Source organism: Pipistrellus hanaki, assembly GCF_964339955.1.
Source record: "Pipistrellus hanaki genome assembly, chromosome: 5".
In the NCBI taxonomy this organism is placed as follows: Eukaryota; Metazoa; Chordata; class Mammalia; order Chiroptera; family Vespertilionidae; genus Pipistrellus; species Pipistrellus hanaki.
In genome coordinates, this window is record NC_140507.1 from 75,929,266 (window position 1) to 75,953,337 (window position 24,072).

Sequence of the window (24,072 nt, forward strand, 5' to 3'; positions counted from 1 at the left end):
CGCAGGTTTGATTCCAGTCAAGGGCATATGCCTGGGTTATTGGCTTGATCCCCAGTAGGGGGTGTGCAGGAGGCAGGTGATGAATGATTCTCTCTCATCATTGATGTTTCTATCTCTCCCTCTCCCTTCCTCTCAGAGCATATCTTTTAAAAGGAGGAGGAGGAGGAGGAGGAGGAGGAGGAGGAGGAGGAGGAGGAAATTAAGGCATTCATTCCACCAACAATCAGCAAATCAGCATTCACCTGCCAACCATGTGATGGGCCACCTAGGAGCCCACAACCTTCGGAGGACTGCAGCCCCCACAGACACCTGGATTGCAGCCCTGTGAGAGACCTTGAGCCAGAAAAGCTCAGCAAAGATGCTCCTAGATTCCTATCCCATGAAAACTGTAGGGGGGATTTGTTATGCAGCAATAAAGACTACACCCTGCAACCGCTAATAATAGCCCCATGCTCCCACCCCAGGGCCTTTGCACTTGCTGTGGGCTCTGTCTGGAACTCTCCTCCCCTCTCCCCCCTTCCTTCAGGTCTTCCCTCAGATGGCATGTCCCACCGCCTTCCCAGACCCCCTTTCTCCATCTCCCTGCCTCAGTTTATGTTTCACCCTAGCACTTATCTCCTGTCCTGTTGTGTATTTGTTTCTTGTCACTCTCTGCTAGAATGCCAGCTCTTTCTTTTGTTCCATGCTCTGCCCACAGTACCTGAGGCAGTGCCTGGCATAGAGTAAGCACTCAATATGGTCAGTGGCCATTATTATGAGAACCTAACATTCCTGATTCTTGTCATAGTTAGATCAGTCTCCCACCTGTTTCCTGCCCACTGGGTGTCCACCCTAACCAGGGGACGGGATGTAGCCGCTCCATTGGGTAAGTAGTAATTGGCAACTATAACGGGAAAGCCCCTCGGTGTCTCCCCACTTCCCTCTGGTTAAAACCCCAGGTCCTCCGTACAACCTACGGGCCTCCATCCCGGCCTAAAATCCCCCCGTCAGCCACAAAGAACCATGAACTGTTTGTCTCCACACCACAAGGCTCTGGGGACCAAGCAGAAAACATTAGTGTAGCTATTTTTTAAAATATATCTTTATTGCCCTGAGCAGTCTGGCTCGCTGGATAGAGCATCAGCCTGCAGACTAAAGGGTCCTGGGTTCCATTCCAGTCAAGGGCACGTACCTTGGTTGTGGGCACATCCCCAGAAGGGGGTGTGCAGGAGGCAGCTGGCCAATGTTTCTCTCTCATCGATGTTTCTAGCTCTCTATCCCTCTCCCTTCCTCTCTGTAAAAAAGCAATAAAATATTATATATTTTTAAAAATATATATACTTTTTTATTGATTTCACAGAGGAAGAGAGAGATAGAAACATCAATGATGAGATTCATAGATTGGACTGACTCCTGCACGCCCCACACGGGGGACCGAGCCCACAACCTGGGCATATGCCCTTGACTGGAGTCGAACCCAGGACCCTTCAGTCCACAGGCGAACACTCTATCCACTGAGTCAAACCAGCTAGGGCAGAGTAGCTTTTTTTTTAATCTCATTTTTTTTGTTTGCTAAAGAATGTCTTTATATAATAAACATAATATTATAGAATATTGGTATAACTGTATTTGTATATTATTTATAAGGAAATACCCACCTGGAGGTGAAGCTTCAACATTTTTTACTGATAGGGGTGCACAATTGGGGGAAAAAAATTAGAATAATTTATCCTAATGCAATTATCTTCCGTCCCCCTGCCCTCTCCCTGTCCCCCTTCCCCCTCCCCCCCCCCAATCTGGCATTGTCTGGAGACATTTTTAGTTGTCAACCCCTGGGGGAGGGGTGCCCCTGACATCTAACGGTGGAGGCCAGGGGTGCTGGTCAACATGCTACAGTGCACAGATCAGGCTCCAGCACAAATAACTCTCCAGCCCGAAATGTTACTGGTGATGCTGCAGAAGACCAAAGAAAACCAAGGACGCTTCTGAGAGAGAGAGAGAGAGAGAGAGAGAGAGAGAGAGAGAGAGAGAGAAAGAAAAAAAAAAAGGAGGGCACTGTTTAATATGCCGGACTCAGGAAACAGCCTTCCAAATCTGAGTGAAGGAACAAGCATGGGGCTTCCCTTATAGCTGTGGTCCTTGGGGAGATATAAGGGATTATGCTTCCGGTCTTCTTCGCGGGCCTTGCAAGAAGGCCCCCCGGTGTTGGGGGTCTCCAGGCCCTATCTGATGGCCTGGCCTGGCGTCAGCGTGAATAACCCTCCCCTCCCTCTGGGCAGCGCCTGTCCACAGCCCCAGGGCCTCTGTAACTGGTTCTGCAAGACCGGGCCCTGGCAGAGATAGTGACTTGATTATAGGTTATCGGGAATGTGTCTGGGATACATTGAATGTGCACTGAGCTTGCTGGCTTGGATTCAGGTCACTGGCCCCAAACATCAGGGTTGCATTGGAATTGGCCCTTTTAGCCTCCTCGGAGAGGAGGTTGAGAAGCCCTGGCCTAAAGCACCACCAGACCCTCTCTCTCTTGATTCCGGTGTCTTTGCACCAGCTGCTTCCTCTTCCCCACTCTATGCCTCACCTAAGCTAAAACCTCAACCCTCACGTCGTCCCCTCCTCCAGGAAGCCATCCCCGCCACCTGGAAGCGGGGCCGGAGCCTGTCCTAAGGGCCCCTCCAGCCCCCTGTGCTGAGTGGGTTAGAATCAGCTTGGACCCAGGGGGCCTCCACCTTCAGATTTACAATGCAAACCCCGGGGGCGTGCCCGCCCGATGCTGCCGCCGGCTGGGGCCAGGTGCTTTCCACAAGCACCTCCCCCACACCCAGGGCCTGGGCCTCGGGGCCCGCAGCGGAGAGAGCCCAGGGGCTAGTGCTCCTACTGGTTTGCATCCCAGGGCTCTCTACCCGGAGTCTCAAATCCTGGCAAATACACACACACGTAGGATGTAGTAGTCATTCTTTTTTTTTTTTTTTTAATACATTTTATTGATTTTTTTACAGAGAGGAAGAGAGAGGGATAGAGAGCTAGAAATGTTGATGAGAGAGAATCATCCATCAGCTGCCTCTTGCACAACCCCCTCTAGGGATGTGCCCGCAACCAAGGCACATGCCCTTGACCGGAATCAAACCTGGGACCTTTCAGTCCGCAGGCCTACGCTCTAGCCACTGAGCCAAACCGGTTTCGGCTGTAGTCGTCATCATTATGATCATCCCCATTTCACAGAGGGGCACACTGAGGTGTAGAGGGAAGCTGGCCAGAGACTCGAGAAAGAGGTGTGGGTCCAGGTCCTCATTAACGCCTGATTGATGGGGGGGAACTGAGGGACCCAGAGCTCGAGGGGCGGGGGCGCGCCCACCCGCCGCGGCCGTGGGGCCCGGCCCCGCCCCACGGGGGACGTGAGACGCGGGCCCCGCGCAGCGCGGGGCCATGTGACCGGCCGCCGGGCCGCACCGCCTCCCCAGCCCGGAGCCCCGGGTCCGCGCTCCCCGCCGCCGCAGGGCGCAGACCCGGCCGCCCGGGGTGTGGGGCGCAGGAGCAGAGGCGGGGCCGGGGCCGGGGCCGGGCGGGGCCGGCGCTTCATCCTCCCCCCCACCCCCATCGAAAGCGAAAGGCAGGGAGGGCGGGGCCTCCCGGAGCCCCGCCCCCTGCCCTGCGCGCCCTGGACCAGGCTGGTCCCCGCGGGGGGCGCGGAGCGAGCGCGCAGTGCGGACCCCGGCACCGGGCACCGGCCCCGGCGCGGCCGCCACCATGTCCCAGGAAGGCGTGGAGGTAGGGGATGACGGCGGCTGGGCCGGGGCCCGCGCAGGATGCCGAGGAGGGGGGACCGTGGCCGCCGCGGAAGGGGCTTCGCACGTCCCGGGGGGCGGGAGGGCTCCATACGGAACCCCAGACCTTTCCCCGCCGGCCGGCGCACGTCCCCACTCCCCACCCCCGTCAGGAAGGAGAGGGACGTCCCCCTCTCCCCCCCAGAGCGGCATGAGGCCTCCTCGACGGAAAGCGGGGCCCACAGGGTCAAGGGTCAAAGGCCAGGGGACACCTGGCTGGCCTCCCTCTGGAGCCTGGGAAGCTTGCCCCAGTGCGCACCACCCTCCCCCAGTGTCCAGTGGGGACTTTGGCTTTTTCCAGGAAATGCCATGGAGGATGGAGATGGGAGGTGCGGAGGCCAAAACTAAGGGTCAAGTTCAGGCCGGGAGAAGGATGCCTGGCAGTGGGGGGGGAAGGGCAGTGGTTCCCCTCCTCGCCCCATCGGCGCCCCCCTGTCCCCACCCCAGCTGGAGAAGAGCGTCCGGCGCCTCCGGGAGAAGTTTCACGGGAAGGTCTCCTCCAGGAAGGCGGGGACTCTGATGAGGAAATTTGACAGCGACCACACTGGAGTGGGCCGCTCCATCGTGTACGGTGAGCGGGCGGGCGGGCGGCCGGGGTCCCCCCTCCCCCGCCTGGTGGGGATTCCCCGCGGGGGTAGGGGTTGCATGGTCTGAGGAAGGTGGAAAGAGGCCCTGAGATCCTCCCTTGGGGAGGGTCTGGGGACCTCAAACTCCCAGGAGATCTTTCAAGGGTCCTCCACTCACACGTCCTCTCCCCACCAGGAGTAAAGCAGAAAGATGGACAGGAACTGAGTCAGGACCTGGAGGCCCAGGTAAACTGCCTCCCCCTCCTGGAAGGACAGGGTAACCGGGGAGGGAGAACAGGGGGAGCCCCGAGCCCTCAGTGCACTGCCACGTCACCGCTCATGGTCCAACCACATTCACTCCCCAGTTGCAGGGAGCGTGCAAACGGAAGATGTTCATTACACGCCGATGGTGTCACGTGGGGGAGACAGGAAACTAGGCAGTGAGGGAGCCAGGATTAAGTTAGTGTCATCATAGAGGGCCTAGGGCCAGGGGGAGCTTCCTGAAAGGGGGGGGGGGGGGGAGTACTGCCACCTCTTTAAGGCTGGAGACTAGTGATCCCTGGAAATGGAGGGGTCAGAATCCGTCTTCCTGGAAGAGGGACTGGCTGAGCGAAGGAATGCAAACAGGCTGGGATGAGCAGCAGATGGGGCAAGAGAGGGGCAGAGAAGCTCACGTGTTGAGTGAATGAATGAATGAATGAATGAGTGAATGAATGAAAGGCTTTGAGGCACAGGAACACCATGGCCACTTTGCCCTGTGGATGGCTTTGGTAGCTGTGGATTTTGCCTGCCTGAAAGGCCCAGCATAGAGTTGTTAAAGATATAATAAAACATGTATTATATTCTTGCATCTGTACCTATAAAGAGTTATGATAAAAAATAATAGCAACCAGCCAAGACCGGTTTGGCTCAATGGATAGAGCGTCGGCTTGGGGACTGAAAGGTCCCGGGTTCGATTCTGGTCAAGGGCATGTACCTTGGTTGCGGGCACATCCCCAGTGGGGGGTGTGCAAGAGGCAGCTGGTCGATGACACTCTCTCTCATCGATGTTTCTAGCTCTCTATCTCTCTCCCTTCCTCTCTGAACAAAATCAATAAAATATATTTAAAAATTAAAAATAAAAAAATAAAAAAATAATAGCAACGAGCCTGGCTGGTGCAGCTCAGTTGACTGAGCGTTGCCCTGTGCACCAAAAGAGGTCTCCAATTCAATTCCCAGTCAGGGCATATGCCCAGGTTCCGTCCCCAGTCAGGGTGCGTACGGGAGGCAACTGATTGATATTTCTCTCTCACATCAATGTTTCTCTCCCTCTCCCTCTCTCTAAAGTCAATAAATACCTATTTTTAAATAATAATAGCAAAGAGTAGCATTGATTGAGCACATCCCTTGCAGCAGGACTCCAGGAATTTTACCTGTTGACTCATTTCATTGCCACAGTGGCCCTAGGAGACAGGCCCTATTATTTATTGTCGTTTTTTTACGGATAAGGAAACGGAGACAAAGAGGGATGACGTCACTGGCCAGGATTACGCAGCAGGCAGGTGGCAGCTGGGATTTGAACCCCAGGCACCCAGAGTCAGCGTCTGAGCTCTGAGATGCCCCCGTTAGGGATGCAGAGGGGTGGCTTGTGGCGTCACATTCCCACCGCCGAAAGTAATGGAGCGGGGGGGGGGGGGGGGGGGGGGCCACCTGCTTCTGTCTGAACCCGGAGCTGGAACGCTCAGCCTGAAGCAGCCCGGCCTCAGAGAGGCCACCCGTCCCCGTGCCAACGAGTGCGTGGCATTCGCGAGCGGGATGGGAGCACGGGGTCCAGGCCTGCCTCACTGCATTCTCTCAGAGTGACCTCAGGCACCCTCTCTCCTGGCTCTGGGCCTCAGTTTCCCCATCTGAACAGTGAGGGTAACAAGTATGCTCACCTCTCAAGAATTGCGTGAGGATGCCGAAACCGGTTTGGCTCAGTGGTAGAGCGTCGGTCTGTGGACTGAAGGGTCCCAGGTTCGATTCCAGTCAAGGGCATGTATATTGGTTGCGGGCACATCCCCGGTAGGGGGTGTGCAAGAGGCAGCTGGTCGATGTTTCTCTCTCATCAACGTTTCTAGCTCTCTATCTCCATTCCTCTCTGTAAAAAATCAATAAAATATATTTTTTTAAAAAAACAAAAAAAACTATGTGAGGATAGCTGGGGCCATGCACCTGGCTCTCAGTGACGGCTGCTCAGCCAGCTCCTTATGAGTTAGGGGCACTCTCTTCTTATATGGGGCCGGGACCTTCCCCCAACACACAAGGCGAAGGAGGCCTGAGCCGCCGAATCCCCAGCCTCTGCCCCTGGTATCTCCACCCAGGACCCGCCAGAGGACATGAAGCAGGACCAAGACATCCAGGTGAGCCCGGTATCTGGGAAGGGGGGGGGGGGGAGCAGGAGGACATCCATGGGGGGAGAGAGGGACATCCTAGGGGCAGGGGCGCCCACCTGTCGGGATAGCAGCACTGACCTACGTTCATGTTGGTGGAGGAGGGGTGACCGCCCTCTCGTGCTCACCACCGCCCCCCTCCCCCGCGCCCGTTCCACAGGCAGTGGCCACCTCCCTCCTGCCGCTGACGAAAGCCAACCTGCGCATGTTCCAGCACGCTCAGGAAGACCTTATCCCCGCCGAGGACCGGCAGTTTGCCTGCTCCTCCTGTGACCACGTCTGGTGGCGCCGTGTGCCTCAGCGCAAGGAGGTGATAACCCAGCCCCGGGCCTGGACGCCTGGACTCTGTCGTGTCCCCCACCCTCGGTAGCCGAAGCTCTGACTTCAGATGTTCAGCCTCTGAGAGCTCGTCCCCAATTCCCAACCCCGAGCTGGACTTCTTACCTCCAACGTGAGCGCAGCCCTTACCCCGGAGCTCTGACTCCCCAGTTGGACAGCTGCCACAGAAATCAAAGCTGACTCTGAGACCACAACCCCAAATCTGGCTTCTGGAATTCCCCCCCCCCCCCACATCCCCGACCGGTGATGTGCTCCTGGTAAATGCTTCAGGACCAACTCTTGAAGCGTAAGCCTGGGATGGCCCCTAGATTTGTAGCGTTTACCAATTTCCATGGTGTAAATATTCCCACTGTGGCCAATATCAGGCTCCCAGGGTTCTCTTCTGAGAGTAAGCCTGCACCCTCCTCACACCCACAGGTGTCTCGGTGCAGGAGGTGCCGAAAGCGCTATGAGCCAGTACCCCCGGACAAGATGTGGGGCGTGGCCGAGTTCCACTGCCCCAAGTGCGGGCACAACTTCCGGTGAGGGTGCTGACCCCCCACCCCACCCCACCCCTCAGCCCTGCCCCACCCCAGCCCTGCCCTCCCTGCCCTGGCCCCACTGCAGCTCAGCTTCACCCTCACCCTCAGACCCTCATGGCCCTGCCTGCCCACAGGGGCTGGGCTCAGATGGGGTCCCCATCCCCTTGTTACGGGTGTGGCTTTCCGGTGTATCCGACACGGATCCTCCCCCCGCGCCGGGACCGGGACACGGATCACCGCAGCACCCACACCCACTCCTGCTCGGCTGCCGACTGCTTCAACCGGCGAGGTAAGGACCCCGCGTGGCCTCCCCCGACTCTGGGTAGTCTACTTGGCTTTTACTTCTAGGACATCAACTTCTGGGGTCTTAAGTACCAAGGTCTCAGTCCCCATGACCACTTCCCATGGCAGCGGCCCCTTCTTCCGTGTCTTCTCTGGCGCCTCGAGTCTCTATGGCCTCCCATTGCACCAGCCGCCTCCCATGGTCTTGCCCCTGGAGGCTCTGTATTCTTGGTTCCTGTTTTGTCTTCTGAAGTCTCAGGTGAAGCCCAGGTCCCTGGGTCTCCTGTGGCTTTGACACCTGTGACTTTCACGTCTGAGTTTCCTGTAGCTCCGAGCCTGTATCCTCAGCCCCTTCCCTCCCCAGAGCCCCCTTGGCCTCAGCCCCCTTGTCCCCAGAGTCTCATGTGACCTCAGCACCCCTCCCTCCCCAGAGCCCCACGTGCCTGGGACATCCTGCGCACACCCCAAGAGCCGGAAGCAGAACCACCTGCCCAAAGTCCTGTACCCCAGCGACCCCCACATCAGCAGCGGCTCCACGGTGGGCACCTGCCTGAGCCAGGGGAGCCTCCTAGAAGACCTGGACAACCTCATCCTGGAGGACCTGAAGGAGGAGGAGGAGGAGGAGGAGGAGGAGGGTGGGCACCGGGAGTGACCTGTACCAGGTGTGGATGCAAACCAGACACAGTCTGTAGATATTTTGTGTTGTTATAAAATATGAGCTCAAACCGCGATCTACGTGCCCTTGGGGAGCCGCGTGGGTTGGAGAAGTTGGCGGGGGGGTTCCTGGGTCCTACTTTCAGGGTCCTGGGGAGCAGGTCCACAGTGGGAAGGTCTGTGGGACGTTGCTCACACGGAACCGTGAAGGAGGTGTGGCCGAGACGGACATCCCCTGGGGGACAGATGGTCAGGGCTTCAGGGGCCGGACCAGCATGGCCGCCTTCTTGAGAGAGTAAGCCCCGCCTCGAAACTCAGCCCAGTAGACGCCGTCCTGGTAGCGGTTGCGGTAGTGGCCACCGTGGTGCCACACCCCATTGAGGTTGGAGTGGGCACAGGCATGGTACCACCAGCCTCCCCGGTGGTACAGGGCACAGTTACCTGAGGGGAGAGAGAGAGCCCATGTCCACTCGCCATAATAAAAGCTTCTACCAGTGCCCCACTGGTGCAAGGCTTTAACCAGGCATCCCCATCACCACCACCACTTTCTTCCTCAGAGTAACGGCCTTCCTTCCTTCCCTATCCCCTTACCAAAGTACAAGTCACCCTTTTCCTATCTTTTCTGCAAACTAGGATCTCTACCTCCCATTCCTTTACCAGGGGGGGGGGGGGGGGGGGAAACAAAACAAAAAAAAAACAACTCTACTTTCTTTCTAGAATAAGAGTCCTAGCTCTCATACACTGCCCCCATACCTCCCACATGCTTGCTCTGCCTTTCACCAGAATAGGAGTCCTGTCCTCTGTTCTCTTGCATACCCTTACCAGAGGGAAATCTTACCCATCCCTTCCGTTCTCTGACTAGAAGTACCATCTTCCTTATTCCCCGCCTACCCCTTCCCTCCATCCCCCCCACACTCCAGTAAGAGCTCCTTACCAGAATAGGAGTCCCGGTCCCTATCCACGGTGCTGAAAGGCTTGTCGTTGTGCCAGGAAAGAGAGTCTCCCGCGTCTCCGTGGTACTGGCCAAGCCGCAGGCGGTAGTGGTCGCTCTCGGGCTCCAGGGAGAAACCGTCGTAGTGGGCACGTGCACCACGGCCTCCCCAGTCCTCCAGGAGCACCAGGAGCTCATTGTCCCCACGGCTGGTCAGCTGGTGCACAGGTTCAAGGCCCAGCCAGTACTCCCCATCAGGCTGCCCGAAGCCCGCCTGGCAGGGGAGGCAGGAGGTTAGGAGCGGGTCTCCCCTTCCCTGCCCAGCCTTGCCCCTACCCACCTGCGCTCACCTTGTAGTGCTGCCAGGTAGTGAAAAAGTTAACTGAGCCATCTTGCCGCCTCTGGATCACAGTCCAGCCTCCACCCTCCAGCTGCTGCTCGCACCACGCTGACACCACGTGCCGGCCCAGTTGCAGCTCATACACTCCACTCTGCCCATGGCCTGCCCGGTGTGCCTCTGCACAATCTCGCCATGGGCCTGTGGGCACAGAGATGTGGGGTCAGTACAGCCTGGACCGACCAACCCTTTATGGGAATAAGAGTCCTAACTTGCACAGGTCCCTTCACCAGAATAGCAGTTTTTTCTCTTCCATTCTCTCTCCAGAAAAAGTGCTCCAGTCCCAATTTCCGTACCTGAGTAAGACTGAGGGACTCTTCTCTCACTACAGCACACGTAGGTCCCGGAGTTCTTAAATCTTGGCAAAATGGTCTCCTCACCAGAATAAGAGTCCTGAACACGGCCCTCTGAACCAGCTCAAATTCTCACCAAAGTAGCAGTCTTAAATTCCCCGGCCCCTCATTAAAATAAAAGTGCCTCCTTTCCTGTTTTCATACCAGAGTAAGAATTCTGGTTGTTATCAGAGTAAGAGCCTCAGCCCCTGGTTCAGCCACCAGGATTAAACGTATTTCCTTCAGTCCTCTCGCCGTGAGAGGAATATACCATTAAAACCTGGCTCGTCACACCCCCAACAGCCCTGCCCTCATCTTACCTGCCGGCTTGGTGGGGGTGGGGACAGCTGGGTGCCCCGCAGGTAAGGGAAAAGCCAAGGGCCCCTGCTGTCTCGGCGTCTGCTCACTCGGGGACTCTGGGGCTGAGTTTAACCTGCTGTTGTCGCCGGTGCCACCCACCAGACTGACGGGAACCACGGGCACCAGGGGCGGAGGCAGGACCTGGGTGACCAGAGAATCATGTGATCGCATCAACCCTCAGCCCAGGCCACCTTGGGCTCCTCAATCTCAATCTCTCAGCATCCCCATGGGTAGGAGGTCAGGCAGGGGCAGGAATTGAACCTCCCCAAATGCCCAATTCTAGCTGTCAAGGACAGGCAGAATTGGGCTTAAATTCCTGCTCTGGTGGGCATGGTTAACCCATCCGTGCCTCCAAATCCTTTTCTTTCAAGAGGAAATAATGAGTGCCTGCAACAATGAGTAATAACTTGCTGAATGCTTCCAACAACCCTGTACGGTAGGGACTGTCCCAGAGCCACAATCTCTTATTCAAAACCCAGGGCCAGACACGTTCCAGAATTCAGAATAACATGGCAGGAGTTAAGAACGGTAACATACAGCCGAAACCGGTTTGGCTCAGTGGATAGAACGTCGGCCTGCGGACTGAAAGGTCCAGGGTTCGATTCCGCTCAAGGGCATGTGCCTTGGTTGCGGGCACATCCCCGGTAGGGGGTGTGGGAGAGGCAGCTGATCGATGATTCTCTCTCGATGTTTCTAATTCTCTATCCCTCTTTCTTCCTCTCTGTAAAAAAATCAACAAAAATATTTTAAAAAAAGAACAGTAACATACAGCTGGTATTGTAATATTACAGAACACCTCCACAACGTGGGTCTTTGGTCTTGATCCACATAATGTGCTTGATTGAAGCATTCTAAGGCTATTCATGTGAAGTGGATGAGTCAAGACTTTAGCCACCCGTTGCGTTTTTTGACCCATAGGATTCTAGGAGGAAATGTAGGAATCTGGGCTTTGGAACTTTTCGGGTTTGGGAACTGCAGATAAGAGACTGTGGGGCCGAAACTGGTTTGGTTCTGTGGATAGAGCATCGGCTTGCAGACTAAAAGGTCCCAGGTTCAATTCCGGTCAAGGGCATGTACACTGGTTGCGGGCACATCCCCAGTAGGGGGTGTGCAAGAGGCAGCTGATGGATGTTTCTCTCACATAGATGTTTCTAGCTCTCTATCCCTCTCTCTTCCTCTCTGTAAAAAAAATCAATAAAACATATTTTAAAAAGAGAGAGAGAGAAAGAGAGAGACCCTGGGGTTGCAGGAGGCCCATCTGCCAGGAAGTGGCTGCGGGGCAACCGCGTGGGTTACCTGCTGCTGCCCGCCCGCGCCCCCCGGGCACAGGCGCTCCAGGCGGGCGATGAGGCCGCTCTGCTGGCTGACGAGCCGGGCCAGCTCGCGGAACTGGACGTCCAGCTGGTGGAAGCGGGCGGCCGCGCGCTGCGCCTCGGCGGAGGCGTTGAGCACGCGCTCGCCGAGCAGGGCCAGCGCCGCCGCGGGCTCCGCCCCCGCCCCGGGGCCCGCCTCGTGCTGCAGCTGCGCGCGCAGCTGGCCCAGGCGCGCGCCCAGGCCGCGGCTCTCCTTGCGCAGCGCGCGCACCTCGCCCGCCACCTCGCCGTCCGCCGCCGCGCGCCGATGGAGCTCGCGCAGCAGCGCCTCGTGCCGGCCCACGCGCGCGCGCAGCGCCGCCACCTCGCTGGCGTTGGCGGCCTCCGGGGCCGGGCGCGCGGCCGCCGGCCCGCTCCAGCACACGGCGCCCGTGAACTTCTGCTGGGGCAGCACGAAGGTGTAGGTGCAGCGCGGGGCGCCCGCCCGCGCCCAGGATGCGCCCAGCAGGAGCAGCAGCTGCAGCGCGCGCAGCCCCGGTGCCCCCATGGCGGACCTGCAGGCAGAGAGGACAGATGGGGAAGGAGAGGGAGGCCCCCCGGGAACCCAGACCCGACCCCCAGCTCTCAGGCCGGGCCAAATCGGACTGCTCCCAATGCAGTGTGTGTACATCTGCTTGGTTCCGGGTCCACGCAGACCCGCCTCCGTCCTCCCACCCTAAGGCTGGAGGCTAACTGGGGTCCCGGCCAGTGAGCATTCCCTAGTGCCTACTATGTGCCAGCCTCAGTGCAAGGCGCTGGGAACATGGTCGGAAACAAAATAAAATTCCTGCCTGATGTGCAAGGGACAAAATAAAGTATGAGATTAATAAGGTGTTTTAGCCCAAACTGGTTTGGCTCAGTGGATAGAGCGTCGGCCGGCGGACTCAAGGGTCCCAGATTGGATTCCGGCCAAGGGCATGTACCTTGTGTGCAGGAGGCAGCTGATCGATGTTTCTAACTCTCCCTCTCCCTTCCTCTCTATAAAAAATCAATAAAAGCCGAAACCGGTTTGCTCAATGGATAGAGCGTTGGTCTGTGGACTCAGGGGTCCCGGGTTCAATTCCCGTCAAGGCACATCCCGGGGGGGAAGGCGGGGAGAGAAGGGTGTAGGAGGCAGCTGGTCAATGTTTCTAGCTTTCTATTCCTCTCTCTTCCTCTCTGTGAAAAATCAATAAAATATTTTTTTTTAAAATAAGGTGTTTTAGATAGCACTAAGTGCTAAAGATAGTTAAAGATCAGAGAGATGTGAGGCCATCTGAAAGGAAGGAAGGCCTGCTGGAGAGGTGACATCTGAACAAAGTCCTGAAGGAGGAAGCCATGGGGATGTCTCAGGGAGAAGAGCAGCCCTGGCCGGGGGAACAGCATGTGCAAAGGCCCTGAGGCTGGATCACGCCTGACGTTTTAAGGGAACCTCAGGAGGCTGGAGCTGAAGCAGAGGAAGCATGGTTGGAAGGGGGTGAGGTGGGGTGAGGGGCAAGTCTCACTGACTCAGTCCAGTTCAGGACACCCCCTTCCCCATGTGCTCATCAGAACTGCCTGGTGCCACACCCAGACCCCAACACACACATGCCCCAGGTGTGCTGCGTCCCCCAGGTGTTCCCCAGTTTACACAAGTGACCTCCTCTGAGCGTCCTCACTCAAGGTTGTAAACTTGTAGCCACCTACCTCTGCCCCTGTAGGGTCCACTCACGGGCCCCATTGCCTTCATTCCTGGGTTCACAGCCTCTGAGGTGGGGACACACATGACTCCGGTGTGCACATGCCAACCCAAAACACATCTCACGTGTCCACACGTCACCCCTATCTGTACTAAGTTCTACCCTGACCTGACCCCCACTTCCCGGTGGCCACATGTCCCATGGTCTTTATCGTCACACACACTGCCTCATCCACACATTCAGCAAACACTCCTTGAATTGTGTGCCAGGAGCCGTTCCAAGCGATGAGGACACAGGCAAAATCCCTGTCCTCATGAACTTGACTTCCTGGTTGGGAAAATGGACGATGGATGGATAGGTCAGAGGGTGGTAAGTGCTTAGAAGGAACCTCAAGCAGGGAAGGGGGGGGGGGTTCTGGGCTGGGGTGGTGTTTTAAATAGAAGGGTCGGGCCTCTATTTAGAGAGAAGATGACACTTGAATGAAGACCTGAAGGAAGAGAAGGGACAGAGCATTTAGGCAAAGGGAACAGCAGTGCAAAAGCCCTGAGGTGGGGGCTGGCATGGTACGCCCAAGGAACAGCAGGGAGGCTGTGTGGCTGGAAGGGGCGGGGCAGAGTGGAAGGAAGGAAGCATTGAGAGGTGAGGGGGGATGTGAGCAGCACCCTGAGAACCTCCAGGAGGACCTGGGTTTTACTCTAACTCGTGAGACCCACGACTAAACTTACACATCAAGCCCTGACCGGTTTGGCTCAGTGGATGGAGCGTTGGGGTTTGGTTCTGGTCAAGGGCATGTACATTAGTTGCGGGCTCATCCCCAGTAGGGGGTGCCCAGGAGGCAGCTGATCAATGTTTCTCTCTCACTTATGTTTCTAACTTTCCATCCCTCTCCCTTCCTCTCTGTAAAAAAAATCAATAAAAAAAAAAAAATATATATATATATATACATATATATATATATATATATATATATATATATATAATATATTTTATTGATTTTTGTACAGAGAGGAAGGGAGAGAGATAGAGAGTTAGAAACATCAATGAGAGAGAGTCATCGACCAGCTGCCTCTTGCGCACCCCCTACTGAGGATATGCCCGCAACCAAGGTACATGCCCTTGACCTGAATCGAACCCGGGACCCTTCAGTCCCCAAGCCATCGCTCTATCCATTGAGCCAAACCGGTCCCGGCTAAAAATATATTTTTAAAAATAAAATAAACTTACACATCAAGCAGGAGCTTCCAAGGGCAGAGCAGGGAGCAGGGTCCTCTCCTAGCTGCGCAGTCTCCTTCCCTGCCCCTCCCCGCCAAAGACACCAGGCCCCACACCACAGAAAAGGACTGCCTTCTCTGGAGCTAGAGTGTGTAGCACCCACTGCCTACCAGCATCTCGGCCTGAGGGGAGGAGGAGGCCTGGGAAGCCTCCAGCCAAGGAGCCGACCGCGTCTCCCCCAGGACAGGATCAGCCTCCACCGGCCCTGCCACCCTCCTGCCCTCTCACCTCTCACAACCAAGATCCGGAACCCAGCGAGGAGGCCCGTGGCAGGCACAGAAGTCAGAGGAGGAGCCAAGGGTCCAGCGAGGGCCTCTGAGCAGGGGAAGGGAAGAGGCCAGTGGGAGAGCAGCGGGGAGGAGACTTGGTAACCCCCCCATCAGAGCCTGGGACTAGAGCTGTGATGCTGAGCCCAGGAGCTCCAACTGTAAATATTTAGCATTTTCCCCATGAGAATTGAGACCGAATTGCCAGACCCTCCTGCCCAGGCCACCAGAGCCGGATAACACAGGTCAGTGGCCTGGACATTCCCCCCGTTAGCAGGACACAGAGCGTGGGAGGCTGCAGGCCCCGGGAAGCCGGGAAGATCCAGCATCAGACACAGACACACGCACACGCTCAGAAAAGGACCACGGCCAACCTCTGCAGGGGCACCTGCTGTGCCTGAGGCATGGCTCTAAACTCTTTTCACCTCTCATCTCATTTAACCCTTGCAACCTGAGCGGGCTTCTATGCAGAGCCCCATTTTGCAACAGGGAAAACTGAGCCTCAGAGAGGGTGAGTGACTTGCTCATGGCCCCACAGACCAAAAGGACCCACAGTGGGATCTGGCCCAGTAGCTTGACTCCAAAACGTACACACATATATCACGACAGTCACACACACCCTTGTACACATAACAGGACATGCAGGCCGCTGTACGAATCGGCAGACAGACAGTTCTGTGTGTGTGTGTGTGGGGGGGGGTATTCGCCTTTTGCCAGAGACATGACTGGAAACAAGGCACAGATTCAGGCAGCAGTGTTCAAAATATGTTCACACACATACACACACACACACACACACACACACACACACACATACATCACAACGTAAAGGGAAAGGTCCTGCGGACTGATCCTGTCTGTACCTGTGTGCCAGACACATACATACTCACCCAGATACACGAGGTCACACACTGACAAGCACAGAGATGCAGATCAGTGTGCACATACCTGCCCCCACCCACACCATAGTGCACATGTTTCCATTGTCCCCCCCCCCCCCACACACACACACACATTGTCACATCCTCACGCTGGGCAAGTCATGCAGGGGCAGAAACAGGCAGCAGCGGTCATACAGCCATTTTTCCGGGGAACAGAAAGACTCACGCAGAGCCTCCAGAGCACAGGTCTGGGATCCGCAGCCTGTGCGAAGGCCTCCTCCACCAGCAGCCTTTCCCTCGTTCCTACTGTCCTCAACTCGCAACCCAAGTGGACTCCAGGCTGAAGGAGGAAATGGTCCTCCCAGATGTAAGAGAGGCTGCCAAGCTGGGCTCCAGCCTGGACTGGGCCCCCCACCCGCAGCCCCTTCCCGTTTCCCCGTTGGCAGCAGAGAGAGAAAAACCTCCGAAGTGACAGAGAGGCTGACATAAGGGAGTGTGAAAGCCAGGGAAGGGGAGAGACATGGGGAAAATGGGGAGTCTGGAGAGAGAGGATAGGAGAGAAATGGGATTAGGGACAGAGAGAGAGGAGAAAGATGGAAACTTAGAAATAATGAAAGAGAATTGATGGCAGAAACAAAGTTGGGGAAGAGGGAGAGACAGGGAGGAGACAGAGGTGGGGAGGAGGAGACAAAGAGGGGGAAGAATTGGGGAGGGGGAGACAGAGGAAGAAGGAAGGCAAATGGGGGAGGGAAGGCAGATGGAAAAGGAAGCAAATGGGACAGGGAGAGAGATGTTGGGGGCATCCCTCCCCCTCACCCCAAGATTCTGGGGAAGAAGCCAGAGGCCTGAGGCCAAGACTGGGGCTTTGAGCGGAAACCGGTGATGAATTTTTCACCAAGCGCCGAATTGCTTGGAGTTTCCAGAGGTGATGTGGAGTTTCCATCCTCAGCCGGTTCGCAGGCAAGACCCTCTGGGGAGGAGACAGCTGGCCCTCAGGAGCTGGGGGCCCAAATGAGTAATCGGCCCTTTTCTGGTTGCTACCGAAGCACCTGGTGCCTGTGTGCCAAGCACTGTGTGTACACCGTCTCTCTTAATTCACGGGTCAGGACTTAAATGATTTATCATATTCACTTTGGGATACACTAGAAGCCTCGGGGTGCAGGAATTGGTTCTCAAAATCACACCGCTGGCGGAAGTGACCGAGGCGGGATTCGAACCTGAGCCTCTTCCTTTCTCAGAGCGCTCCAGAGCTCCCAGAGCCGCGCGGCCCCGCCCCGGTTTCCGTAGAAACAGGCACCCAGTGTCTCCATAGCAACACATCAATGATTTCCCCGCCCCCACCACACTATCTGGCGCGTACGCGTAACCGTGTGGTGACGTCATCGCACAGCGCCGCCTCACGTGACCACACTCCAGTGCCGGAAGTGAACGGCACGGCGCCGGAAGCGGCCGGAGGAAGATCCTCGTGGAGTAGACGCCAGCATGGGGCAGTCCGGGCGGGTGAGGTGCGGCGGCCCGGGAGGCGGGCAGCTCGGGCGGGGGCCCCGCGGAGTCCGCAGGGCTCACCTTCTCTCCCCTCTCGCCACAGTCCCGGCACCAGAAGCGCGCACGCGCCCAGGCTCAGCAGCGCAACCTCGAGGCCTACGCCGCGCAGCCGCACTCGTTCGTGTTCGCCCGGGGCCGCGCGGGTCGCGGCGTCCGGCAGCTCAGCCTGGACCTACGGCGGGTCATGGAGCCGCTCACCGCCACCCGCCTGCAGGTCGGCACCCTCCAGCCCACCTTCACTGCCCTTTGAGGCTGCCCTCGCGGGGCCGCATTTTGCTTGGCTAGAGAAAGGGTCCTTTGTGGGGACCATCGCCCCCGCCTCCCAGCTTCGCAGCAGCGAGGGAGTGCCTGATCGCACTCAGCTTAGGGCCTGGCTGGGTACCTGAAGTTTGTGGTGAAGAGGGGACTCTGGAATCGGCAGAGTTGAGTTGGAAACTCGACTTCTTTCAAAGGCCTGCAGCAAGTGAACCTCGCTGGGCTTTGGTTGGCCCGTTTGCAAAAGGGGGCGATGCGCGGTAAGCCAGGGACAGGCGCGGCACTGGAATTCTAGAGGCAGAGGATTTAAGGCCAACAGCATTCCACTCCTTCCTCACCCCCTTTTCAGAAAAATTAGATGCAAGAAAGGGCATAACGGGTTTAAGTTTATAGTCTTTGCTCAAAAGAGGAATGTCTTTGATCATTTCTTTATTTTTCTAATATCCAGATACGAAAGAAAAATTCTCTGAAGGATTGTGTGGCAGTGGCTGGGCCCCTAGGGGTCACTCATTTCCTGATACTGAGCAAAACGGAGACTAATATCTACTTTGTGAGTGGATTCCTGCGCCCATCTCCCCCATACCCTCCTCCTCCCCCAGCTCTCTTGATGAACCCATGTGCCTCTGAGCTGCCATGATTCTGGCTTCAAAGTAAACGCTCTGAAGAGATGGGGCGATGGATCCCACCCCTGCTCCCAGCCTGGATGCCTCCACCCTCATTGATCCTTTCTCCCGCAGAAGCTGATGCGCCTCCCAGGAGGCCCCACCTTGACTTTCCGGGTCAACAAGGTAAGGCTCGGAGGAGGTAATGGAAACCGTGTGGGGCAGGAGCTGGGTTGGGGAATGACGCCAGCCACGTGTGGTGGGTGGTCACCCACTCCTCACCCCGCCCTGCAGTACACACTGACACGCGACGTGGTCTCCTCGCTGCGACGCCACCGCATGCACGAGCAGCAGTTCACCCACCCTCCCCTCCTGGTGCTCAACAGCTTCGGCCCCCTTGGCATGCACGTGAAGCTCATGGCCACCATGTTCCAGAACCTGTTCCCCTCCATCAACGTGCACAAGGTGGGCAGGGCCTGGGTGGTGGCAGGGGTGGGTGGATGGCGCAGGTGGCAGGTACCACACAGGCCCTAGGGTTGACTGCTCAGTCCTCACCTCCCAGCACTGAGGCCGAGAGTTCTGACTCCCCAAATCAAGTCTCACTTGCATTGTATGGCATGGGACTCCCTTTGAACTGCCTTCCCATATAGCAGGTGGAAAATGCCAATATATTTTTTTTAAATATATATTTTTATTGATTTCATACAGAAAGGAGGAGAGAGAGAGAATCCTCAATGATAAAAGAGAATCGTGGATCGGCTGCCTCCTGCACACTCCCTACAGGATTGAGCCTGCAACCCGGGCATGTGCCCTTGATCAGAGTCGAACCTGGGACCTTTCAGTCCACAGGCCAATGGTGCTTTCTTGAGTGCTAGTTTAAGCAGTGTACGTTGTGTTGTCATGCCCCGCCCCCCTTAAGGAAGCAGGCTGACCTGTGAAGTCTGAGGTTAGTTATCAGGCTTAACAATTCCTAAGCCCTGGCACCAGTGGGCCTCAAATTCTGCTTGTTAGAGACGGTCATCCGGGAGTTTGGAGTGGGCGGCCTCGGTGGGTGCTGGAACCAGGTTTCTGGCCAGCAGTCCATGGACACCACTTGCAGCCCCATCAGTCCCTGCGGGGCTGGGCTTGGCCTCCAGTGTGCGGTGAGGCCTAAAGGCAGCTGCCATGGTGCCGTGTCCTTTCCAGGTGAACCTGAATACCATCAAGCGCTGCCTTCTCATCAACTACAACCCTGACTCCCAGGAACTGGATTTCCGCCACTAGTGAGTGCAGGGGCAGAGGGTAGGAGGGGGTGTGCTGCTCTGGGTGCGGCTGATGACAATGCTGCTGCTGAGGCTCAGTGATTGCTCAGTCTCAAAGTAAACGCCCTGACGCACCATGAAAAGGGGAGAGGGTAAGGCTGGCCCCTGCCTCTGTGGCCCCTAACCCCCCACCTCTTTACTCTGGCCTCTGCAGTAGCATCAAAGTTGTCCCTGTGGGCGCAAGTCGTGGGATGAAGAAGCTTCTCCAAGAGAAGTTCCCCAACATGAGCCGCCTGCAGGACATCAGCGAGCTGCTGGCCACGTGAGGAAGGGGCAGAGGGAGGCTGCCATGGCCCAGGGGACCCCAGGAGCCTCGGGCTTCCTGCTGAGCCGTGTGTCCCTGGCACAGGGGCGCAGGACTGTCGGAGAGTGAGGCAGAGCCCGACGGCGAACACAACATTACGGAGCTGCCCCAGGCCATCGCGGGGCGCGGCAACATGCGGGCCCAGCAGAGCGCTGTGAGGCTTACTGAGGTGAGGCCCCGTGGCTGGGCCACTTCCTCCCGCAGCCCCCGCCTTGAAGGGCTGACCCTTCCTTCCTGTCCCTCCAGATCGGACCTCGGATGACGCTGCAGCTTATCAAGATTCAGGAGGGTGTCGGGGAGGGGAACGTGCTCTTCCATAGTTTCGGTGAGGTCGGCGGCGGGCACAGGGCCCGGGTCTGAGGCCCCCAGGGAGGGTTGTTGGGTGCACTGGGCACACCTGGATCTTGGTGAACCGTTTCTTCTTCCTAAGTGCACAAGACAGAGGAGGAGCTGCAGGCCATACTGGCGGCCAAGGAGGAGAAGCTGCGGCTGAAGGCCCAGAGGCAGGACCAGCAGGCCCAGAATGTCCAGCGTAAGAAGGAACAGCGAGAGGCCCACAGGTGTGTGGTCGGCGGGTGCGGCGGGTCCCTGGTGCAGGCTGCTACCCTGGCCAACACGGACATTCCTCTCTAGGAAGAAGAGCCTGGCGGGCATGAAGCGGACACGGGCAGAGGCCGAAGGGGACAGTGATGCTGAGGACCCTGGGGCCCCCCCAGAGGCAGACAGAGCTGGCCAGCAGGAGGAGGAGGATGAAGCTGAGTATTTCCGCCAAGCAGTGGGCGAGGAGCCCGACGAAGGTGCTTGGCAGGGATCAGTGCAGCCGGGTGCTGGAACCTGTCCCTGTCCCTGTCCAGGTGACCCTGACGCCATATTTCTTTGCAGACATGTTCCCAAATGCCCGGCGGAGACGGTCCACCAGGCCTCCGAGCAAGAAGCAGCGCTTAAAGCAGCGGAGGCCAGACCAGGGCAGCGACCACAGGCCTCCGAAAGCCAAGGGCAGGCCCCGGGGGACCCAAGCCAAGGGGCCTCGAGGGGCTGTTCAGAACTATGGCCGAGGCCGAGCACAGCGACCGAAGAGAGTGGCCTGAGGTTGAGCCTGAGCCGCGGGTGAAATGCCCCAGATTGGGGCCCAGAGGTGCTGCCCCGGGCTCCTGCCGGGGTGTCCAGGGGCAGCCCTGTTTCCTTTCATAAAGGAGCTGGTTCCCCAACCTTCTAATAAACACTCATTTCCCACGAGTCAGAGGCTGCCGTTGGAATGAGGGGTTCAGAGGCCAGTAGCCCCTGGGCGTTGGGCCTGGAAGTGTGGGACTCAGATTTGATCAGATTGAGGGTTCCTGCCTGCCCTCCAGGTCTAAAGAGTGCAATGCGGAAGGAAATGGGCTGGACTGGCGGCGGGCGGCTGACTAGTCCTGACTGGGCGGTGGGTGGGGCTGGGGGGGAGTGGCCAACCCACTGCTGTTCACTGGGGGAGGGACAGGACACACTGAGTGAGCCGGAGACCCAAAGGCAGGGCGAGGGCCACGGCGACACGATGTCAGGTGAGGAGGGAGCACAGGGCCCGGCCCCTTGTACCCCGGGCTGGGCTGGGGTGGAGGTGGGAGTGGGGATGGTGTGAGAAGCACGTCTGAAGCGGAGAACTAGAACAGGAAGGCAGAGGTGAGGGGGTGGAAAGTCTGGTGAGGGAGGTCTGTACACGCCCTGTCTTCAGATGGGACTGGTTCCTGGGGATTTTAAACAGTGCTCCGAGATACAGACTGTTTTGGGAGAAAAAGTGGGGGACTACGGAGTACAATGGAAAGGTTAGGATGGTCAGAACTGGAGGAAGACGAGTCTTCAGGATGTCTGTGACAGAAAGAACCGCCAGTGCTAAGGCCCTGAAGCAGATGTGCCTAAGAAATATCCAGGAAGCAGACTAGAAGTCTCCTGGAGAAGATAAAAGCCAGAGGGTGGGAGTCAGACCTCCCTCAGGGCCTTGTGGGATGAGGCAAGCACTGGCTTTTCTGCCTAGTAAGGAAGAGCCTCTAGAGTGGTCTGAGCACGTGGCCTGGTAGGTGCTCACAGGCGCCCTCTGGAGGCTCTGGGAGAGTAGATCAGGTGAGGATGGGAGCTGGGAGACCCGGCCTAGGCAACTGTTAGTCCAGATGGATGACATGGGCTGGACACAAGTGGTGTTAAGGGGGTGACAGATCTAGAAATATCCATCAGCTGCCTCCTGCACCTCCTACTGGGGATGTTCCTGCAACCAAGGTACATGCCCTTGACTCGAACCTGGGACCTTTCAGTCCACAGGCCGACACTATCCACTGAGTAAACCAGTTAGGGCAAGGGGGTACAGATCTTGAAGATGGGTACTTGCTGGTGGATTGCAGTGGGGTCAGACTCCCAACTCCTGTTCTCCATCGCAGTCCTGATGGGTCCCAGTCATTACCAGTTTACGTGGGTCCTTTGTAGGCAAGTCCCTCTGGTTCTTGCCCCATCTGATCTTATAGGGTGTGACAGGACCCCAATGGAACTCGGCCTCTGACCTTTCTAGGCCTGATTCCCTCCATAGAAAGGAGCTGGACTCATCAAAAAGTCCTCTTACAAAGGGGTAATGCAGGCCTGTGCCCAGCAGGCACTCAGGACTGACCCACAGTACCATGCAGCTCTGAAAGGGACCTCAGTGAGGTGGGGACTCAGCAACACCCTCGTCCACAGGTGCCCCATCCTGCCCAGCCACCATCTCCGCAGCTGCTGACCGGGTCCTCAGTGGCTTCCAGGAAGGCTTCCTGTGGCCCCTGCTGGTGACCGAGTTCCTGGTGGCCGTGGCTGGGAACAGCCTGGCCCTCTACCGCTTCGGCACGCGGGAGCCGCGCCCCTGGCACCCGGCCGTGATCTTCTCGGCCCAGCTGGCCGTCAGCGACCTGCTCTACGCCCTGACGCTGCCCCCGCTGGCTGCCTACGTCTACCCACCCAAACACTGGCGCTACGGGGAGGCCCTGTGCCGCCTCGAGCGTTTCCTCTTCATCTGCAACACGCTGGGCAGCGTCATCTTCATCACCTGCATCAGCCTCAACCGCTACCTGGGCGTCGTCCACCCCTTCTTCACCCGCAGACGCCTGGGCCGTCAGTGCTGCCGGCTGGGTGCTGGCGGCCCTGCTGGCGGCGCCCACCCTCAGCTTCTCCCACCTGACGACCCCGCAGCAGCAAGGCAACTGCTCCGTGGCCAGGCCCGAGGCCTGCATCAAGTGCCTGGGGACCGCGAGCGACAGCCACCTCGAGGCCTTCACGGCCTACAGCCTGGTGCTGATGGCCCTGGGCTGCGGCCTGCCGCTGCTGCTCACCCTGGCGGCCTACGGTGCCCTCAGCCGGGCCGTGCTGCGCAGCCACGGCATGACGGCAGCCGAGAAGATGCACGTGGCAGTGTTGGTGGCCAGCGGTGTGGTGCTCTATGCTGGTTCCTACCTGCCCTACTTTGTCACACGGGTGATCAACGTGTCTGCCCGGCAGCGCTGGACAGCCCGCTGCCCGTCCTTCGTGGACGAGGCTCAGGCTGTGAGGGCTCTGGACCTGGGGTCCTACCTGGGCCACCAGGTGACGCGGGGCCTCGTGCCCCTGGCCATCTGCATCCACCCGCTGCTCTACATGGCTGTGGCGCCCAGCGCAGGCTGCTGCCACCAGTGCTGCCTCGGCTGCAGGGAGGGCCGGGCCTCAGAGACTGCCGAGGGCTCCAGCCGACCCCTGGCCCTCACTGCCACAGCCACCAAGACCTCGGGGCCCCAGTCCCCTGAGCTGAGCCCATGACCTGACTTATTTGGAGCTTCCTCCCCACAAGGCTCTGGGACCCAGCAGCCGAACGGGTGAGAGCACAGCAAGATCAAACCACTTCCTCCAAGGAGCAGCGAGCACTCGGGCCAGACGGGCCGTCTGGGCCGGATTTCTGCCACAGCACTAACCATGGGCAGGCTACAGAGGCAGGCCCTGCAGGGGGAGGGGGGGGAGGGGGAGGAGAGGCTGCCCCACCGCCACAGGTGGGTGATATTTATGTATAAACAGGACACACA

General features: G+C 57.8%; 5 protein-coding genes across 6 annotated transcripts in view; 3 read left to right on the top strand and 2 right to left on the bottom strand.

Moving 5' to 3' along the window:
- The window catches only part of DNMT1 (DNA methyltransferase 1), a 113,653-nt gene that overhangs the window by 33,066 nt on the left and 56,515 nt on the right, over window positions 1–24,072 (bottom strand). The window lies entirely within an intron of this gene.
- On the top strand, window positions 3,436–8,644 carry SHFL (shiftless antiviral inhibitor of ribosomal frameshifting). Its single transcript, XM_084885747.1, has 8 exons — window positions 3,436–3,744; window positions 4,248–4,371; window positions 4,563–4,612; window positions 6,709–6,747; window positions 6,938–7,087; window positions 7,534–7,637; window positions 7,772–7,926; window positions 8,351–8,644. The coding sequence occupies exons 1-8, from the start codon at window positions 3,724–3,726 to the stop codon at window positions 8,569–8,571; spliced, it is 864 nt and encodes a 287-aa protein (XP_084741873.1). The 5' UTR covers window positions 3,436–3,723; the 3' UTR covers window positions 8,572–8,644.
- On the bottom strand, window positions 8,773–12,460 carry ANGPTL6 (angiopoietin like 6). The gene is made up of 5 exons (XM_084885708.1): window positions 11,890–12,460; window positions 10,554–10,734; window positions 9,855–10,042; window positions 9,508–9,778; window positions 8,773–9,014 (listed from the first exon to the last, which is right to left on the bottom strand). Exons 1-5 carry the CDS (start codon window positions 12,451–12,453, stop codon window positions 8,824–8,826), a joined length of 1,395 nt encoding a protein of 464 aa, XP_084741834.1. The 5' UTR covers window positions 12,454–12,460; the 3' UTR covers window positions 8,773–8,823.
- LOC311623519 (suppressor of SWI4 1 homolog) lies at window positions 17,441–21,265 on the top strand. Of its 2 annotated transcripts, none has more exons than XM_084885706.1 (12): window positions 17,441–17,522; window positions 17,611–17,781; window positions 18,271–18,372; window positions 18,560–18,610; window positions 18,719–18,889; window positions 19,610–19,686; window positions 19,880–19,987; window positions 20,075–20,198; window positions 20,276–20,354; window positions 20,460–20,589; window positions 20,663–20,826; window positions 20,912–21,265. In XM_084885706.1, the coding sequence occupies exons 1-12, from the start codon at window positions 17,505–17,507 to the stop codon at window positions 21,115–21,117; spliced, it is 1,401 nt and encodes a 466-aa protein (XP_084741832.1). In that variant the 5' UTR covers window positions 17,441–17,504; the 3' UTR covers window positions 21,118–21,265. The 2 variants fall into 2 exon arrangements, with proteins under 2 accessions (XP_084741832.1, XP_084741833.1); XM_084885707.1 differs by having other exon boundaries at window positions 17,448–17,527.
- P2RY11 (purinergic receptor P2Y11) lies at window positions 21,285–23,992 on the top strand (the record flags this gene model as incomplete). Its single annotated transcript, XM_084885709.1, is given in 3 exon segments — window positions 21,285–21,567; window positions 22,727–23,123; window positions 23,125–23,992. Coding segments are annotated over 3 exon segments (1,368 nt in total). The 3' UTR covers window positions 23,813–23,992.

Excerpts from the sequence above, each read along its gene's own strand:
- SHFL (XM_084885747.1), top strand. The coding sequence starts at position 3,724 with ATGTCCCAGGAAGGCGTGGAG. Across the intron at positions 3,745-4,247 it reads TGTCCCAGGAAGGCGTGGAG|CTGGAGAAGAGCGTCCGGCG; the intron begins GTAGGGGATGAC and ends TCCCCACCCCAG. Across the intron at positions 4,613-6,708 it reads GTCAGGACCTGGAGGCCCAG|GACCCGCCAGAGGACATGAA; the intron begins GTAAACTGCCTC and ends ATCTCCACCCAG.
- ANGPTL6 (XM_084885708.1), bottom strand. The coding sequence starts at position 12,453 with ATGGGGGCACCGGGGCTGCGCGCGCTGCAGCTGCTGCTCCTGCTGGGC. Across the intron at positions 9,779-9,854 it reads CTACCTGGCAGCACTACAAG|GCGGGCTTCGGGCAGCCTGA; the intron begins GTGAGCGCAGGT and ends CTCCCCTGCCAG. Across the intron at positions 9,015-9,507 it reads GGACCGGGACTCCTATTCTG|GTAACTGTGCCCTGTACCAC; the intron begins GTAAGGAGCTCT and ends CTCTCCCCTCAG.
- LOC311623519 (XM_084885706.1), top strand. Across the intron at positions 19,687-19,879 it reads GAACTGGATTTCCGCCACTA|TAGCATCAAAGTTGTCCCTG; the intron begins GTGAGTGCAGGG and ends TGGCCTCTGCAG. Across the intron at positions 20,590-20,662 it reads GAACAGCGAGAGGCCCACAG|GAAGAAGAGCCTGGCGGGCA; the intron begins GTGTGTGGTCGG and ends ATTCCTCTCTAG.